This window comes from Bufo bufo, chromosome 3, assembly GCF_905171765.1.
Source record: "Bufo bufo chromosome 3, aBufBuf1.1, whole genome shotgun sequence".
Taxonomy (NCBI): Eukaryota; Metazoa; Chordata; class Amphibia; order Anura; family Bufonidae; genus Bufo; species Bufo bufo.
The window spans coordinates 700,600,561-700,616,232 of record NC_053391.1 but is presented as its reverse complement, the minus strand read 5'-3'; the positions used below and the strand labels follow the sequence as shown (position 1 = coordinate 700,616,232).

The following is a 15,672-nucleotide window of genomic DNA, read 5'->3' as shown; positions in this document are numbered from 1 at the left end:
CATCGAAAACTTAGCATTGCCTGGCAATACGATGCATATCGCGAGGCCTTGAAAAGGCAGCCACAACATGCGTCAACATACATAGAAAAGATCAGAAACTTATGACTTCGTCGGGTATATCGCATCAACCAGGAAATGCCAAGCGTCCAAGATGGCTGGACGGCTCCAAGCCTTCGACAAGGTATAACAACTACAGGTGAGTTAAGAAACAGAATATGTAATATTATATCTTGTTAACAGGCGACAGCCTAGTGGAGGTCAGGAGATGCCAAATATATATTTCAGCCTAGCGACTCTTAGGACATTATAAAGCTATAAAGAACTAAGCACTAATTGAGTCCAAATAGCAGAAGGCTTGGCATTACTCTTGATATTAGTCCCGGGATTTCAGGTTTACCCTCAAGGAAAGGTGAACGGTGGGAACGTCGGGGAGTATACCTAGAGACGTATTACAGGAGGCAGGGACAGGAATATAGGGAGAGAAGATTGAAAGGTTTATACTTATCAATCGGGACAAAAGGTGAGGAGAAATAGCGATTTCTGTTTTCAGAAGAAGTCAGCCGCTATGCGCCTTGGGGTAAGAGGTTGATTTTTCTTCTTCTCTTTCTGCCTTTGGGATTTGGGGGTACCTTTTATTTTAAATGGCAAAACTTTCGGAAGTTTCGGCAGTGATGTTAAGTCCTGGACAGCGTCCCATTCTTCAATGTCCAGGGGGTTAATATCCAAAAGATCGAATGCAGGGCCTAAGTCTAAATGCGATTTTATGGTGATCCGTTTGCCTTGATGAGAAAAGGACAAACCGAACGGGAACTGCCCTCGGTAAAGGATCCTATGGTTTCTGAGCCAATCAGTGACGGGTTTGAGAGTCCTTCTTTTCTGAAGAGTCATCGGAGCCAGATCTTGAAATACATTAATTGGCAACCTATTGTATGCCAAAACAATCTATTCCGCTATATAGAAATGGTGGTGATGGGTTTACACTATCTGCCGGTAAATCTGCCATTCTTTGTTCTTCGTAGGTCTACGTGCCTTTCTGCAGACTACACATTTACTTATATACTTTGCTATAACTTTGCTTCCTTTCACAATCCAGTAACCACCTTCTCTCAAACAGCTTTGGGTAAAGCTTCTTCCTTGATGCAAGGATATGTTGTAGTACTGATCAATAATCAATCCTGTGAAGGTAGAGTTTTTGGGTACAATTGCTGGATGCTTCACACTCTGCTAGGTAACAATGCATTTTCCAGTCTCCCTCCCACCTTCAGTATACCATCCTGCAGAACAAGATTAAGCTTGTACAATGGGTGGTTGTTTGGAAGCCTTTTAGGTTCTTGACTAAGTCTCTTCAACTCTTCACTGTAGAATCTCTGTTGAATGAGTCTTATGACTGTTCCTTTAGCTTTCAGTCTTTCTTCTACATTCAACAATTCCTTCTTTCTGATTCCCTTTGCCAAAAGTTGAATTCGAGCTACTACATTTATGATTGTATTCCATTTTAAACATCTGGCTAGTCTTTCAAGTATGTCATCTTGACACTTGGCAGCAATGCTCAATGTTTATACAATTTTTACTTCTGGATCACCCATAGACAATTCTGTGTAACCTTTACTGGGCGTGATTTCCTTTTCCCAAAGGAACTCTGGGCCTGTGAACCAATTAGAATTTTTCAATTCTGTTAAATTTAGGCCTCTTTAAGCATGATCTGCTGGGTTATGCTTTGTGTTAATGTGATGCCAATGTTCCGGATTTGTTATTTCCCGAATTTTCTCAACTCCGTTGGCGACAAAGATGTGGAATCTTCAAGCTTCGTTGTTTATGTATCCTAGGACAACTTGTGAGTCTGTCCAAAAATATTCTTTATATATTTAATTCCAGAAACTTGCTTACTGATGCTGAAACAACAGCTGCTGTCAGTTCAAGTCTTGGTATTGTCTGAATACTGGTAGGTGCTACTCTGGCCTTCCCCATAACCAGGGCACAGTGTATCTTTTCTTCTCATATTACTCTGATGTAGGAGCACTGACCATAACCATAACCATAACTACTGGCATCTGAAAAATGATGAAGTTCTATTTTCTTGTACTTTCCGAAATCATGAGGTACAAAACATCTGGGTATCCGAACTTCTCTCAAGTTTTAAAAGTCTCATATCCAACTCTCCCACCTTGGCCTCAAATTTTCAGGTATGGGCTCATCCTATCCCAACTTCTGTCTGCATAATTCTTGTAGTATTTCTTTTGCTCTGAGGATTACTGGGGCTAATAATCCCAATGGATCAAATATAGAAGCCACTGCGGAAAGAATGGTTTGTCTAGTTGCAACTTTCTCTTCAATAGATACTTTAAAGAAGAACTTGTCGTTCTCTACATTCCATCCCAATCCAAGTACGTTCTGAACTGGAAGATGATCATAATTGAGATCTACATTCCTCATTGTTGCTGCACGTTCAGATTCACTTATGGATTCCAGTACCTCTCTGTTGTTTGAGATGAATTTATGAAGGCGCAGGTTACCTCTTGCGCATAACTCTTGGCTTTATTTCACTAGTTTGATTGCAGATTCTGTGGACTCTAGACTTATGAGACCTTCATCTACATAAAAGTTTTTCTCCAGAAAATTTGCTGCTGATGGACAATCCTTTTCATTCTGATTATCCAGGTACTTCATACCATAATTGGCGCAACCTGGAGACGATGCTGCTCCAAACAAGTGTACTTTCATTCTGTATTCTGCTGGCTCTGTATCTGTCTCTCCGTCCTCCTACCATAGAAACCTCAGGAAGTCTCTATCTTTATTCTTCACATGAAACTGGTGGAACATCTTTTCAATGTCACATATGACTGCTACAGGATACTTTCTGAATCTACAGAGTACTTCAAGCAGATCTGGTCCTTTTAGCAGATGATCATTCAGTGCAACACCATTGTACTTTGCTGAGCAATCAAAAACCACTACTCTAATCTTATCTGGTTTCTTTGAGTGGTAAACACCTTGAAATGGGATGTACCACACCACACTCCTTCTTTAGGCTGATTATTATCTTTCTCTGCATGTACTTCTTCAAGGATGCCTTCCATGAATTTCAAATAATCCTGCTTGAATTTGGGATCTCTTCCCATCTTTTTCTTCAAACATTTCAATCTTGCTAGGGCAAGACGAGGTCGTTCTCTAAAAGGTAACGGCATTTCAAGATTCTGCTGAATACTTTGTTCTAGAGTGTGTACGAACTTTATGTCTTCTTGAGATAAGTTCTAAAGAAAAGAGTGTATGTCTGCAAAGTCGGATTCAAGGATCTTGATTTCTTTTGCTGGACTTACAGTTGGCAACTCTTGGACAGATATTCAATGACACAATCTTGAGTTTGCCATCTGCTGTTTTCCTCCAAAACACCCCATCCTATATCAGTTTTAACAGCATAGGGTTCACCCTTTCCTCCTGTGATTACCTTTCGTGGTACCAAGGCTTCGGGACAATTATAATCTATCAACAGTCCAACACCAAACTCCTTCAGCGGGGACATTTCATGAGATATGACAGTTAGGTGCTCCCATTCATTGGCTGTTTTATAGGTAGGTATGCGATCTCGATCTAGAGGTATATCGTCTTTTGTATAAGCTGGAATTAGATCCAATGTGCAGTTTGAATGAAGTCCTCTAACTCTCAGTCCTTTGACCCTTTGATTGTTCACTTATGTGTCTCTCCCGATCATTGTGGTGAGTTTGAGCATCACTGGTTCTGTAGCCACTTGTAATTTCTTGCAGATTTCTTGATCAATGAAGGTGACGTCACTCTGGGCATCCAGTAGCGCATAGGCGTATACCTTCTTGTTCCTCCTTTTAGGATTTGAAATGCACACTGGTGCAACCATTGATGTGCCATTGCTTTCTCCTTCCCTCACTCTGCAAGAGAATACCGATATTTTCTTTCCTTCCTCAGTATCTTTAGGTATTGAGGATTTATCCTTCTTTGGATGTTCTTCATGTAGTGGTGTAGGATGGCGTCCTTTGCAAACGCTGCATGTGGCCTTTTTCTTACACTCCTTAGTAACATGGCCTTTTCTTAGACATCCGAAACAGAGTTGGTTATCCAGTAAAAAAAAGAAAATTTCTTCTGGGGACTTCTCCTTCTATTGTTGGCACTTGTGTATGGAGTTGTTCTCTCCACAGAACATACACTTGAAGGTAGTCTGAAGATTTGTCGGTTCTGTTTCTCTACTGTTCCCAGTAGTGACTTTGGACTTGCTCTCGTAGGTATCTGGACCTTTAGCTGCTGTGTTGGTTCCAAAGCTAGTTGCTCTTGCACGTCTAATCTCTCTTGCAGGCCTTTCTTCTAAGGATTTTAAGACGTAAGATGATGTTACTGGATTACATGCTATCCGTGCTTCCTTATTGATAAACTCAGAGAACTCTTTAAAACTTGGGAAGTTCTTGCCTAGATCTAAATGTTCAGTCACATATCGATTCCATCTAGAAGCCACTTCTTCAGGTAGCTTAGTTAGCATCCTGTGGTTTTCTAGATAGTCGTTCAGTACTTCCAGTCCTTGAACATGTGGGATGGCATTGCTGCATGCTTGGAGGAAGTCACCGTACTTTGAGTCTGAAGTGTTCTTTAGGACCTATTTTAGGCCAGTTATTCAGTTTCTCTCTAAAAGCTCTTTGTACTAAGAAAGGATGACCATATCTTGCATTTAATTTTTCCCAAGCTTGCTTGTAGGCTTCTTCGTCTTTTCTATAGAAGTTACCTACAAGAACTTTCTTTGCTTCCCCACTAACATATCTCTGAAGGTAGAATAACTTGCAATGATGCTCAATGATCATTTGAAAACTTGCCTTCCACTCTATGAACTTCAGTACGTCTCCTGAAAATACAGTAGGTTCCGGCACGGGAAGTCTAGCGAGGACTGTTCTCTGTTGTCCTGTTGGGACAATAGTTGTAACACTCTCCTGAGCATTGCCGTGACATCTAGGAATAGAATCATCCGGTTCTATTTTCTCACTTAGTTCTGAATTCGGTGAGTCCTTTTCTTTATCTTTTCTGGTAGAGATAGAGGGTAAATTCAGACACCTTTTTCCTAACACTGGACTAGGCCTCTCTTTGTTTTTCTGAGCAGGGATGGAAGGATAATAACTAGGGTTGAGCGAACCCGAACATTTTCGTAAAAGTTTGGGTTCGGGTTCGGTGTTCGCCGCTTTATTGGCACTTTCTGAAAGGCTGCACAGCAGCCAATCAACAAGCGTCATACTACTTGCCCCAAGAGGCCATCACAGCCATGCCTACTAATGGCATGGCTGTGATAGGCCAGAGCAGCATGTGACCCAGCCTCTATATAAGCTTGGGTCACGTAGCGCTGCACGTCACTCTGCTGTTACAAGTGTAGGGAGAGGATGCTGCTGGACTTGTGATTTCAGGGAGAGCATAGGAGAAAATCTAACTCAGCGATCTACAGATAAATAGTTGTGTGAGTGCAGGACCCTATCGTTTTACCCTGCCCTAAGCTCATTGACCAAAAATACTAACTTTTAGAATTCTGTTAGTTAGGTGGGCGACGGCGGCCATTTTATGCATGCTCAGTGCACCAGCACAGCATCTGAGCTTTTGGGACATTGCAAATCACCAGGTGGGGCAAACTACAACATCTGGATTAGTCAGTGTGCAATTTAAGCTAGAAATACACCCATCATTTTCTTGGGTTTTAAAAACACGCTTTTTTTTTCAAAAAACAGTATTTGCCAGATCTGCAAGTGTTAAATTCAAGTTTAATATATACAGCATTCTTATTCTGTTAGCAAAAAAAGACTTTTTGGGCAATCTACAACATCTGTATTAGTGAGTGTGCAATTTAAACAAGAAATACACCCATAATTTCCTGGGGTTTGAAAAACACACTTTTTTGACAAAAAACACTATTTTCAGGCCTTGCAGCATCAGCACGTGTGAAATTACAGGCTTATATACTGCTGTCAAATTCAGTTGTTAAACAAACAGTTGTTTGGGCTCCAAAAATTTAGTTGGCAGCCTTTGATGCAGATGTCATTGTGAGATACACCCTTAATTCATTTGGGTTACATTCAGAGATTTTAAATACCACCATTTGGTGCACCAATATTGAATTCAGGCCTACACTGGTTCAGGCCGTGTGAGATACCACCTCTACATACAGGGGTTTGAATTAGGCATTTGAGATACAGCCATTTTGTGCAAAGAAATCTTTAATTGAGGCCTGGTCTGGTTCAGGCCGTGTGAGATACACCCTTTACATACTGTCGTTCTATTCTACTATTAATTAAACACCCATTTAGGGCAAGATCGTAAATTAAAAAAATATGAGGAGAGCGTCAAATAAGGGACGTGGCCCAGGTCGTGGTGCTGCTGGTGGAGCTCCTGTTGCAGGGAGAGGACGTGGTCGATCTGTGCCAGCTACACGCACAAGTGAAACTCCTTCCTCAGGTGCGAGTAGGCAACAGAACCTGCAGCGGTATTTGGTCGGGCCTAATGCTGCTCTACGAATGGTGAGGCCAGAACATGTACAGGCGATAGTAGATTGGGTTGCTGACAGTGGATCCAGTTCCTTCACATTGTCTCCCACCCAGTCTCCTGCTGAAAGACCACAGTTGGCACCTGCAGCCGATTTCCATCAGTCTTTCACCTCCTTGCAAATCAGCCAAGCAGTCTGAGCCCCAAGTCATGCAGCAGTCTCTTCTGCTTTTTGATGACTCTGTTAGCAGGGTTTCCCAGGGCCATCCACCTAGCCCTGCCCCAGAAGTGGAAGATATTGAGTGCACCGATGCCCAACCACTTATGTTTCAGGATGAGTACATGGGAGGACCATCGCAGCACGTCTCAGATGATGACGAAACACAGGTGCCAACTGCTGGGGCTTTCGAAAGCGTGCAGACCGACAAGGAAGTCAGGGGTGAAGACTGGGTGGAAGATGATGTGGAGGACGATAAGGTCCTCGACCCCACATGGAATCAAGGTCATGCGAGTGACCGATGTAGTTCGGATGAAGAGTTGGTGGTCGCACAGAGCCACCAGCACAGCAGAAGAGGGAGCAGGGTGCAAAAGCGGAGCGTCCGTCCTCTAGACAGTACGCCTCCTACTGCCCACCGCAGCAAGGGACCGAGCACACCAAAGCCAGCTCCAAGGAGTTCCCTGGCGTGGCAGTTCTTCAGACAATGTGCTGACGACAAGACACGAGTGGTTTGCACGCTGTGCAATCAGAGCCTGAAGCGAGGCATAAACTTTCTCAACCTGAGCACAACCTGCATGACCAGGCATTTAAGTGCAAAGCATGAGCTACAGTGGAGTAGACACCTCAAAAACCAAGAAAGGTCTCCTCCTGCTTCCTCTTCTGGCCTCTTCATCCACCTCTGGAGTGACAGTGCCACCTGGCACCCCACAAACAGAGGATCTGTCAGCAACACCACCACCTGGGTTACCAAGCATCTCCAAAATGTCCCACGGAAGCGTTCAGCTCTCTATATCCCAAACGCTGGAGAGGAAGAGGAAGTACCCCCCTACCCACCTGTGATCTGGCCCTGAATGCCAGCATTTCTAAATTACTGGCCTTTGAAATGCTGTCATTCCGTCTGGTGGAGACGGATAGTTTTATAGGCCTTATGGCGGTGGTTGTCCACAGTACGTCGTGCCCAGCCGCCACTACTTTTCCAGTCGAGTCATCCCTTCCCTTCACAACCAAGTAGGGGACAAAATCAGGTGTGCACTGCGCAACGCCATCTGTGGCAAGGTGCACCTGACTACAGATACGTGGACCAGTAAGCATGGTCAGGGCCGGTATATATCCATAACAGCACACTGGGTAAATGCAGTGGCGGCTGGGCCTGAGGTGGATAGCAGTTTGGCGCATGTCCTTCCACCACCGAGGATTGCAGGGCGCTTCAGGTTGCCTCCTGTTGCTTCCTCCTCCTACTCTGCTTCCTCATCCTCTACCAGCTCCTCATCCGGTCAGCGCAACACCTTCACCACCAACTTCAGCACCGCCAGGGGTAAACGACAGCAGGCAGTTTTAAAACTTATCTGTTTGGGGGACAAACCCCACAACGCGCAGGAGCTGTGGACGGACCTTGAACAACAGACCGATGACTGGTTTGTGCCAGTCAGCCTCAAGCCCGACATGGTGCGATAATGGGCGAAATCTCGTAGCAGCTCTTTCCAGACTTTTCATCTGTTGGCGCTGTGCATCTATTTCAGCCTCCATCTGATGGCATTGTGCATCCTTTTCAGCTTCCTTTTCAGCGATCAGATGGTGCTGCCCCTCGATGGCAGCTTCCATTTATTTTTCTGCTCTCTTGACAGCAAGTTGTTCAGCTAATTCCTTTCTTTTGGCTAAAGTATTTGAGGACTCTGATATGTGGGTGACACTTCTGCTAGTGAAGGAAGTCACACTTGAGACTGTGGTTCCCCCTAAGGACGTAGCATAGTCTCTCATAAGAAGCTCATTCATTCTACTTCTTGCCTTAACTTCATCATAGTTTGCTGCAGATAATAGTTCTCTTATGAGCTTTACTAAATCTTTAGTGACTGCAGTACATGTGTCCATGATCCTTACAATGTCCTTGGAAGGTGTCGTAAGCGACCGCAGGTTGACATATGCTGCCATAAGCTCTGATTCAGATTATTCTACCGTCTCTACCATATCACTCAAGTTCCCTTTTATACTTTTTTGTTTTAACTTTCCAAGAATGTCTTTAATGTATAATTTCCACTTCTCATACATTCTTTTTCCTTTTAATGCTACTTCTTGCTCAAAATTTTCCGGTATTTTTGGGGTCGGTTTTCTGGCACAAGATGAACATTTTAGTTCATCTGTTTGGGCTATATTTGTCCTCAGACAGGTTCCCTTGCTCTTCCCCCTCTACTCTATCTTTCTTTGTATCCTCTAACAGTGGCATGGTAATACTAGGTTCAGACCTTTTACTTTAAATGCTATAAAAATCACTACGAATATTAAGAGTCCTTTCACTTTAAATGCAATCCTGACAAATGCAGAAATAAATGACTTTCACTTTAAATGCAATAGAGTCCGTGTACTACAAACTGTCCTTTGTTTTACTTAAAAATCTTTATCTAAACACCAAAATGTCTCTTTATGCCAAAGCCTATATGCAATGAAAAGTAATAAAAGGAAAGCTCTGTCCTTATTCTGAAGAGCAGGATACTGCGATCTGAAAATTGCTAGAAAAAAAGTCTGTCTTAAAGGAGACTTGTCTTTTCTTGATGTGATGCGATGCTTTGCGCTGAGTTGCGATGCTCTGTGCAGACTCACGATGCTTTGTGATCCATTGCAATGTGCTGGCTTGGATACGCTGCTGCAGGATTTGGGTCTAGTGGCGGGAAACTAGCTGGCTGCAGTACGTGGTCTCTCTGTGGATAGCAGTGCAGGCACTCTAGCTCTGGACTTTGGCCTCCCACCATGTGCCTCTTTCTCTCTCTAGGTATCGCAGGAGGGTGGGCGCTCTTTCTCTGACTATTTTGACTTTGCCGTTCTGTCACTTTAAGAGTTGGCTGCAGTTTGACTAATGCACATGTTCTATGGCCTTTATGGTAGCTCCTCTGAGATGTTTTTGCTTGCTCACTCAGGGAACAGTTGCTGCGCGGCGGTATATGCTGGCGCTCCGCTGCTCTAATACGCTCTTTACTGTGCAAGTTGAGGAGCACTATCGTTTCGCCCTCTGAGGGCAATAGTTCCACTATGGCAGGCGCAGCACTATGAAGTGCCTTTTGCGCTATGGCATTAGAATAATTTTGATATCTCTGACTTTTAGTCTAACCAGACTGTCTATTACTCTGTAATTCCTCTAGCGCCGTTCTATGGAAACAGTAGGTTTAAAGAGCACACCAAATGCTTGAAATAACTTCTTTATTAACTTCAACTTTTCTTTATATATAACACTGCCGCCTCCGCAGCAGACAGTCCATGCACAAAACACGTGTTGAAAAGATATCACAAAATGGCGGTATGCATAAGATGGTGGTTCAACTGTTCAATCTTGTCATTCAACATAAAATGGTGGATATATTTCTCTCTTCAGTATCTGTACTGTCACTTTAAGTTATTTAAGCACTTTATGATCTCTCTGAGAGGTATATCTAAGGTCTAACTAATAGTTCACTTGCAATATGCAGTTAGCAGTAACTATTTGCAAATTGGTTGAGTATGATCTGGTATGGTTGTATGCAATTTGGATTGCAATATGGAATCTGAATGCTTGCAATTTGTAGCTTGCAATTTGTATTTGCGATTGTATGCTGGCAATTTGAACTTGTATTTGGTGGAACTGTAAGTAAACATATATATATATATATATAAACAGTTGCAAGAAAAAGTATGTGAACCCTTTGAATTGATATGGATTTCTGCAGAAATTGGTCATAAAATGTGATCTGATCTTCATCTAAGTCACAACAATAGACAATCACAGTCTGCTTAAACTAATAACAGACAAATAATTAAATGTTACCATGTTTTTATTGAACACACCATGTAAACATTCACAGTGCAGGTGGAAAAAGTATGTGAACCCCTAGACTAAGGACATCTCCAAGAGCTAATTGGAGTGAGGTATCAGCCAACTGGAGTCCAATCAATGAGATGAGATTGGAGAGGTTGGTTACAGCTGCCCTGCCCTATAAAAAACACACACCAGTTCTGGGTTTGCTTTTTACAAGAAGCATTGCCTGATGTGAATGATGCCTCGCACAAAAGAGCTCTCAGAAGACCTACGATTAAGAATTGTTGACTTGCATAAAGCTGGAAAGGGTTATAAAAGTATCTCCAAAAGCCTTGCTGTTCATCAGTCCACAGTAAGACACATTGTCTATAACTGGAGAAAGTTCAGCACTGGAGTGGCTGTACTGTAAAGATGACTGCAAGAGCACAGCGCAGACTGCTCAATGAGGTGAAGAAGCATCCTAGAGTGTCAGCTAAAGACTTACAAAAGTCTCTGGCATATGCTAACATCCCTGTTAGCAAATCTACGATACGTAAAACACTAAACAAGAATGGATTTTATGGGCGGATACCACAGAGGAAGCCACTGCTGTCCAAAAAAACCCACAAGAGCCCCTGGATGCACAAGAGCCCCTGGATGTTCCACAGCAGTACTGGCAAAATATTCTGTGGACAGATGAAACCAAAGTGGAGTTGTTTGGAAGAAACACACAACACTATGTGTGGAGAAAAAGAGGCACAGCACACCAACATCAACACCTCATCCCAACTGTGAAGTATGGTGGTGGGGGCATCATGGTTTGGGGCTGCTTTGCTGCGTCAGGGCCTGGGCGGATTGCTATCATCGAAGGAAAAATGAATTCCCAAGTTTATCAAGACATTTTGCAGGAGAACCTAAGGCCATCTGTCCACCAGCTGAAGCTCAACAGAAGATGGGGGTTGCAACAGGACAACGACCAAAACCATAGAAGTAAATCAACAACAGAATGGCTTAAACAGAAGAAAATCCGCCTTCTGGAGTGGCCCAGTCAGAGTCCTGACCTCAACCCGATTGAGATGCTGTGGCATGACCTCAAGAAAGCGATTCACACCAGACATCCCAAGAATATTGCTGAACTGAAACAGTTCTGTAAAGAGGAATGGTCAAGAATTACTCCTGACCGTTGTGCACATCTGATCTGCAACTACAGGAAACGTTTGGTGGAAGTTATTGCTGCCAAAAGAGGTTCAACCAGTTATTAAATCCAAGGGTTCACATACTTTTTCCACCTGCACTGTGAGTTTTTACATGGTGTGTTCAATAAAAACATGGTAACATTTAATTCTTTGTGTGTTATTAGTTTAAGCAGACTGTGATTGTCTATTGTTGTGACTTAGATGAAGATCAGATCACATTTTATGACCAATTTGGGCAGAAATCCGTATCATTCCAAAGGGCTCACACACTTTTTCTTGCAACTGTATATAGTTCAGTTTACAGTTCTAAACACAATACTAACAATATAAACATTATATAACTGTTTTAGATACCTATTTTGGCCTCTTGTTCCCATAAAACACAGCTCTCAGTGGAGTGAATGTCTCTTCAGCTCCTATCTCTGGTGAATAATGATTCTAGCAGCAGGAGCTGGTGCAATTCCCAGAAAGGCTGTGTGTGAGGCTGGCTGTGATTGGTGAAAACTCTTGCTATGTGAGAAGCTGGCTGTGATTGGTCTAGATTTCCGCCCAGCAACAACAGATTAACTCTATGCTTTCTGTTGTTTCTGCTGTGTCACTGAGCTTACCTTATATTACAAAATGAATCTTAAAGGCATATAACAGTTATATGACATCCAAAACATGATGTCACAGTAAATAACTCTGCTTTTGTCTTTAACACATAAATATAGGAACTGTATTAAGGATATTGGCAGGTCTAGCTGTATACACATATAAGCTATACTAGCAACCTAGGACAGGTCCTAGCTGGCCAGCTACACCCAGGTTTTACCAACATGTTCCATATCACTATATACTGGACTGATCAAAAGTTTAAGACCACTTGAAAAATGTCAAAAAATCATATTTAGCATGGCTGGATCTTAACAAGGTTCCAAGTAGAGCTTCAACATGCAACAAGAAGAAATGGCAGTGAGACAAAACTTTTTTGAGCATTCAATTTAATGAAAACAACGAATAAACTGAAACAGGCTGTTTTTCAGCTGATCAAAAGTTTAGGGCAACAGGCCTTCAAAAAGGCCAAATCTGTGCAAAGATGTGGATTCATTGTCATTTTATGTCAGGTAGTCACACGTTGTGATGGCAAAGGCAAAAACTCTCCCTTTTTGAACGTGGTTGGGTTGTTTAACTGCATAAGTAGGGTCTCTCACAGCGCTATCGCTGCTGAGGTGGGACGCAGTAAGACAGTAATTTGGAATTTCTTAAATGATCCTGAGGGTTATGGAACAAAAAAGTCAAGTGGAAGACCCAAAAAAATTTCATCAGCACTGAGCCGGAGGATCCAATTGGCTGTCCGTCAAGACACTGGACGATCCTCGACCCAAATTAAGGCCCTTACTGGTCCTGACTGCAGCCCCATAACCATCAGACGGCATCTGAGACTGAAGGGATTCAAAAACAAAAAACGTCTTCAAAGACCTCGTCTCCTTGAACGCCACAGAACTGCTCGTTTGGACTTTGCAAGAGAGCACCAAACGTGGGACATTCAAAGGTGGAAGAAAGTTTTCTTCTATAATGAGAAAAAAATTAACCTTGATGGTCCTGATGGTTTCCAACCTTACTGGCATGACAAGCAGATTCCACCTGAGATGTTTTCTATGCGCCACAGTGGAGGGGGCGCCATAATGGTCTGGGGTGCTTTCTCCTTCAGTGGAACAATGGAGCTTCAGGAAGACTGGGTTTTTCAACAGGACAACGCTACAGTACACAATGCCTGCAGGACAAGGGACTTCTTCGAGGAAAATAACAACACTCTTTTGGCCCATCCTGCGTGTTCCCCTGATCTAAATCCAATTGAGAACCTTTGGGGATGGATGGCAAGGGAAGTTTACAAAAATGGACAACAGTTCCAGACAGTAGATGGCCTTCGTGCGGCCGTCTTCACCACTTGGAGAAATGTTCTCACTCACCTCATGGAAACGCTTGCATCAAGCATGCCGAAACAAATTTTTAAAAAATTGAAGTGATAAACAATAACGGCGGAGCTACTCATTACTGAGTTCATGTTTGGAAGTTTGGATTTCTGTTTTGGGGGGTTTTCTTTATTTTTTGGAGGTGTGGTCCTAAACTTTTGATCAGCTGAAAAACAGCCTGTTTCAGTTTATTCGTTGTTTTCATTAAATTGAATGCTCAAAAAATGTTTTGTCTCACTCCGATTTCTTCTTGTTGCATGTTGAAGCTCTACTTGGAACCTTGTTAAGATCCAGCCATGCTAAATATGATTTTTTTGCCATTTTTCAAGTGGTCTTAAACTTTTGATCAGGACTGCATAAGAAGATGTTTAACTTATACTAGCTGTACATATATAATTATATACAAGAGATACCCAGGTTATACCAGCATGGTCCATATCACTATATACTGGAAGATGTATAACTTATACCAGCTGTCCATCTATAATTATATACAGTAGATGTCCAGGTTATACCTGCATGGATCTTACAACTATATGATATTCAATAATGACCCTTTTTTTTACTTTCTCCTCACACTGCAGAAGATGCATCTTCCATAAGTCCACTCTGGTCATGTGGGCCAACAGCCATAACTGCAGCGAGACCAGTTATTTCATCCTCAGCGGCATCCCAAGTCTAGAAGATTTCAACTTCTGGATGGCTTTTCCTCTCATCTTAATGTACATCATTGCGGTTATAGGAAACACCTCAATTCTCTACATCATCAAGGTGGACCAGGAACTTCATGAACCTATGTACATCTTTTTGTTCATGCTGTCGATGATAGACTTGCTGTCAGCTACCACAACCATGCCGAAAATGCTGGAGATCTTCCTGATGGATGACAAGGAAATTTCTTTCGATCTTTGTCTAACCCAGATGTTCTTCATCCATTTTCTCTCCGCTCTGGAGTCTGGCATCTTGGTGGCCATGGCTGTCGACCGTTATGTGGCTATCTGCCACCCCCTACGATACTCGTCAATTCTAACCAGTGAGAAAATTTGTATGATGTTTGCCATTATCTTGGTGAGAGGAGCTCTTGTTATAATTCCCATCCCTCTAATCATTAAGAGGCTTCCTCTGTGGAAGAACAATCACCTGACCCATTCCTACTGCCTGCACCAAGAGGTGATGAATCTTGCTTGTGGAGACATCAAAGTCAATATTATCTATGGACTATTTGTCATCCTTTCAGTCATGGGCATTGACTCGCTCTTCATCTTTTTTTCTTACATGTTGATCATTAAGACGGTGCTTGGTCTGGTGGAAGAGACCAGCATGAAGGCCTTCAGCACGTGTGCCTCCCACATATGTGCCGTCCTCATCTACTACATCCCCCTGATTGGTCTATCTGTCGTACACAGGTTCAATAGCAACACAATACCAAACCTTCATATTCTATTTGGGAATGTCTATCTCCTGCTCCCCCCTGTGATGAATCCCTTAATTTATGGGATAAAAACCAAACAGATCCGACACAGACTCAAAAAGTTATATGGCAAAATTATTCATTGGAGAAAAAATTCTAGAAACATCTGATCAGATGCACAGATGTTGATGATGTGTGATGTTTTTTGCATGTTCAACTAGTCTATATATTGAGATGGGGTAAGTAAAGGGAAGCTGCAGACATTGGTTTTCTCCACAGTGTATGAAGATTTCCACCTCTTCCAGTGATGATTCTAGTATGGATTCTGCATTTAAGCAGCCCTTGGCTCTTACATTTTCTGGCTTTATATGTGTCAGACTCCACCTACTTCTGTTTATTTTTCTTTCTCTATCTTGGGTTATCAGATGCTCACAATCAACTAAGGCACTAACCTCACAGCTCCTCTATAGGGGTCACTTGTGACTGTAAAGGCGGGTTTTCATGGGCTGCGCTAAAGCTAATTTTCGGGAACAAAGCATTCTTTACTGACAGTCGGCTGCTCATTCAGTGGAGGAGACACATTTACATGCAACGAGGACGAGGTGTTCCTGTTGTCATCGCTCATCCTCATACAGCTGCATTGTTTCCGAGCAGCAGAT

General features: G+C 42.7%; 1 protein-coding gene across 1 annotated transcript in view; it reads left to right on the top strand.

The window, feature by feature from the left end:
* LOC120994111 (olfactory receptor 51E1-like) overlaps window positions 1–15,183 on the top strand; it is a 33,880-nt gene extending 18,697 nt beyond the window's left edge. The window contains exon 2 of the mRNA XM_040422568.1: window positions 14,187–15,183. Coding sequence (XP_040278502.1) covers window positions 14,218–15,183 — 966 coding nt within the window. The 5' untranslated portion in view covers window positions 14,187–14,217. The remainder of the gene's footprint in view (window positions 1–14,186) is intronic.
* The last annotated feature ends 489 nt before the right edge of the window (window positions 15,184–15,672 follow it).